This window comes from Carlito syrichta, unplaced genomic scaffold (genome assembly GCF_000164805.1).
Source record: "Carlito syrichta isolate Samal-C Ts95f unplaced genomic scaffold, Tarsius_syrichta-2.0.1 Scaffold315646, whole genome shotgun sequence".
Classification (NCBI taxonomy): Eukaryota; Metazoa; Chordata; class Mammalia; order Primates; family Tarsiidae; genus Carlito; species Carlito syrichta.
In genome coordinates, this window is record NW_007259742.1 from 561,579 (window position 1) to 565,110 (window position 3,532).

At 51.5% G+C, this 3,532-nt stretch overlaps 1 protein-coding gene across 1 annotated transcript in view; it reads left to right on the plus strand.

Moving 5' to 3' along the window:
- The window catches only part of HKDC1 (hexokinase domain containing 1), a 66,326-nt gene that overhangs the window by 13,828 nt on the left and 48,966 nt on the right, over positions 1-3,532 (plus strand). Inside the window, exons 3-4 of the mRNA XM_021706499.1 lie at positions 1,526-1,674; positions 1,819-1,938. Coding sequence (XP_021562174.1) covers positions 1,526-1,674; positions 1,819-1,938 — 269 coding nt within the window. The remainder of the gene's footprint in view (positions 1-1,525; positions 1,675-1,818; positions 1,939-3,532) is intronic.

The window sequence follows — 3,532 nt, forward strand, 5'->3', positions numbered from 1 at the left end:
GCTGGAACTACAGGCGCACACTACCACGCCCGGCTAATTTTTTGATTTATTGTAGAGGTGAGGTCTCACCAAGTTGCCCAGGCGGGTCTTGAACCCGCGGTCTCAGGCAATTCACTCACCTCAGCCTCCCAAGGAGCGGGATTACAGGCTGAGCCACCGAGCCCGGCCTGTTTCCACCTTTTTATTTACAGCATCTGTCTTGGGCCTGGGGCATGTTCCAGTTTCTCTTTGGGAGTGGCTCTGACCTAAAAAATTAAGTATCCTTGGCATCTCAGGCGCCTTGGTTTCGTCCCTTTCTCCCTTCCCTCCTGGAATGTCTTTTCTCTGCCTACTGGATTGGGGAGGGTATGCAGCTGGCTTCCCTTTCTTGCACCTCTGCCCTCTCCTTCCTGCCTTTGAGTATCTCCCAAGCTTGGAGTACCATCTCTCCCTTCCTGTGGTGGCGCCCCATGGTAGGCTCCTACCTTCTGCGTGAAGCACCTTCACATTTGTCTTCTCCAGTGAACACGCTGATTCCGGCTGCAGAGTCAGACAGGCGTGGGTTCACACCCCAGTGCCGCCCTTACCTCGAGGGCCCTGACAAGTGGATGCACCCCTTGGCCTCAGCAAGTGGGCATAATGATACCTGGCTCACTTATTTTATGTCCAACGTCTAACAAAGAGCTCACCATATACTGGGTTGATGCATAAATTCGTAGTGTTTGTCGCTTGACCGTGGAATGCAAATGTCACACAATGGATGACATCACAGTTCACCATAATTGCCAGTTCTCGGGTTGACTGAGTGGATGATCATGGATTAAAGCATTTAAACGATCTTCATCAGAGCCCAGTGGTTTTCACTCAGGTCAAAGTGGCCCTCTTTGAGATGACAAAGCCGCAGCCGGGCTCGGTGGCTCAGCCTGTAATCCCGCCTCTTTGGGAGGCTGAGGTGAGTGGATTGCCTGAGCCCGCGGGTTTGAGGCCCACCTGGTCAGCGAGACCTCATCTCTACAATAAATCAAAAAATCAGCCGGGTGTGGTAGCGCGTGCCTGTAATTCTGGCTACTCGGAAGGCTGAGGCGGAGGGCTCGCCGGAGCCCAGCAGGTCGAGGCTGCGGTGGCCGGGAGCGGCCACTGCACTCCAGTCTGGGCGACAGAGTGAGACTCCAACTCAAAAAAAAAAAAAAAAGAAATGACAAAGCCCTTTTCTGGCCATGCTGTCCTCGAAAGCATTCTCCCCGTTGCATGGCACAATGTTTCCAGCTGCCTCTGCTGCCTTTTCTGTTGACTCGAAACAGAAGAACATGTCGGAAGTGTTCATTTTCTTCCACCTGACACTCCCTCTTCTTTACCCACAAAGAGCACTAACTTTCTTCAAATCGGCAAAACACAAGGTGTTTCCACAAGCACAGCATTGTCACTCCAAATGACAAACGATAAACAGACTCCCAACACTGCAGTGTTGCCATGCCAAAAACAAACACTATGAACTTATGCATCAGCATAATCGCAGTAGACTCTCCATGATTTTGTTTCTTGATAGAAAACGGGGAGTTCCTTTCCCTGGATCTGGGAGGGTCCAAGTTTCGGGTTTTGAAGGTGCAAGTCGCCAAGGAGGGGAAGCGGCAAGTCCAGATGGAGAGTCAGTTCTACCCGATGCCCAATGAGATCATCCGTGGGAATGGCACCGAGGTAGGACGGGGACCCCTGGGGGGGACGGGCAGGGGTCCCTGGGGGGACGGGCAGGGCTCCCCGAGGGGGGACGGGCAGGGCCTTGGCACTAGTGTGTGAGGATGCATGCCTCAGCCCGTGTCATTTTCTTCCTCCCCTCTGCAGCTGTTTGAATACTTAGCCGACTGTCTGGCAGATTTCATGAAGACCAAAAATCTGAAACACAAGAAACTGCCCCTTGGCCTAACCTTTTCCTTCCCTTGCAAACAAACTAAATTGGAAGAGGTGAGGCCGGTGCCAGGGAGGGAAGCCGCTGGGCAGGGATCAGGTCTGGGGAATGAAGCCGAGTGGCCATCAGGCTGAGCACAGGAGGGAGCCACGAGGGTTTTGTCTGTCTTTTCCTTTTCTTCTTGTTCATGAGGTGGCAGTGTGAGTCACAGAACTCGTGAACACAGCGACCTTGACTTTGTGTTCATGGGCACAGCACAGGAGAGTGTAAGGGTCAGGGTGTCTAACCTTGGCGGCATCAGAATTCCTCAGAGGGTTTGTTAAGCAGAGTCTGTGGTTCTGCAGTGAGGCCCCCAGTTATCCTTTCTGATGGGCTCCTGGGAGATGCAGGGCTGCCTGACTGAGGGCTACACTTGAGACCACTGATGTGGCCAATGAGATCTAGAACAGGTGCGTGGAGAGTCCCTCTCTGCAATGAGCCCTAGGAGGCAGACTGAGGTGGAGGCCTTGGAGAGGGGGCCCTGGAGAGACATTCTTGAGTAGATGCAGTGCCTGGAAGATACAGCCCCAGCTGTACTCCTGTCCAGACTGGGTGTCCCCGTCATTCTCTATGTATCTCAGTTTCTAAACTGGAGGACGCCTAACCCCATCTTGTGTAAACTTGTGACAATAAGCAAAGGGGCATTGTGGGGCTGAGGTTATTGTCAAGAGTCTAGTGTCCCAGGCCACTCCTATGTGGAGTGGTGGCCCCGATCTCCGACTGCATACCCTGGTTATGACACTCAGCTGACAGTGACATCATGGACCACTTGAGGTTGTTTGATATTGTTGGCTAGAGCCACGGATTGGTGTGGAAGTAGCAGGAAGGGAATGAGCTTTCACGCTCCGCAGATGTGGCCTTAAACCATGTTCAGAACAAGTCATGTCCTCTTGGACAAACTCCTTGACTTCTTAAGGCCCTTGTTTTCTTGTTTGTAAAACAGGGATAATAATATCTACCTGCCAGGCTGTGGTGAAGCTTAGACAAAGCACTTGGAAAGGTTCAACACTGTGCCTGGTGCACACACAGGAGTGACTGCTGTGATGGCCGTCTCTAGGTTTCTTGTCTCTGTGTGCCTTTGCACCTTGTTCCCCAAGTCAACAGAGGCTTTCAGAGGACCCATGCTGTTTTGTGTAATTCCTTTTTCCCACCCAGGGTCTCTAGCACAATGTGTTGTATGTAACAGGCAACCAGCTCACAATGGAAAAGTTCTGTCGATCATTTATTTGACTCCGTTGAATGGGAATTTGCCATCATCTATACAGGAAACAGGCTGAGTTTTACTTTTTCATTCTTTTTTATTTTTTTTATTTTGAGTTGGAGTCTCACTCTTTGTCTCCCAGGCTAGAGTGCCGTGGCACGCTCATAGCCACCCCAGCATTGACCTGCTGGACTTAGGCAATCCTTCTGCCTCAGCCTTCCAAGTAGCTAGAACTATAGGCATGTGCTACCACACCTGACTACTTTTTAAAAATTTATTGTAGAGTCGAGGTCTCGCCAAGTTGCCCAGGCTGGTCTCGAACCCCTAGACGCAGGCAATCCTCTCACCTCAGCTCCCAAAGTGCTGGGATTACAAGCTTGAGCCACCATGCCCGGCTGTTGTTATTGATT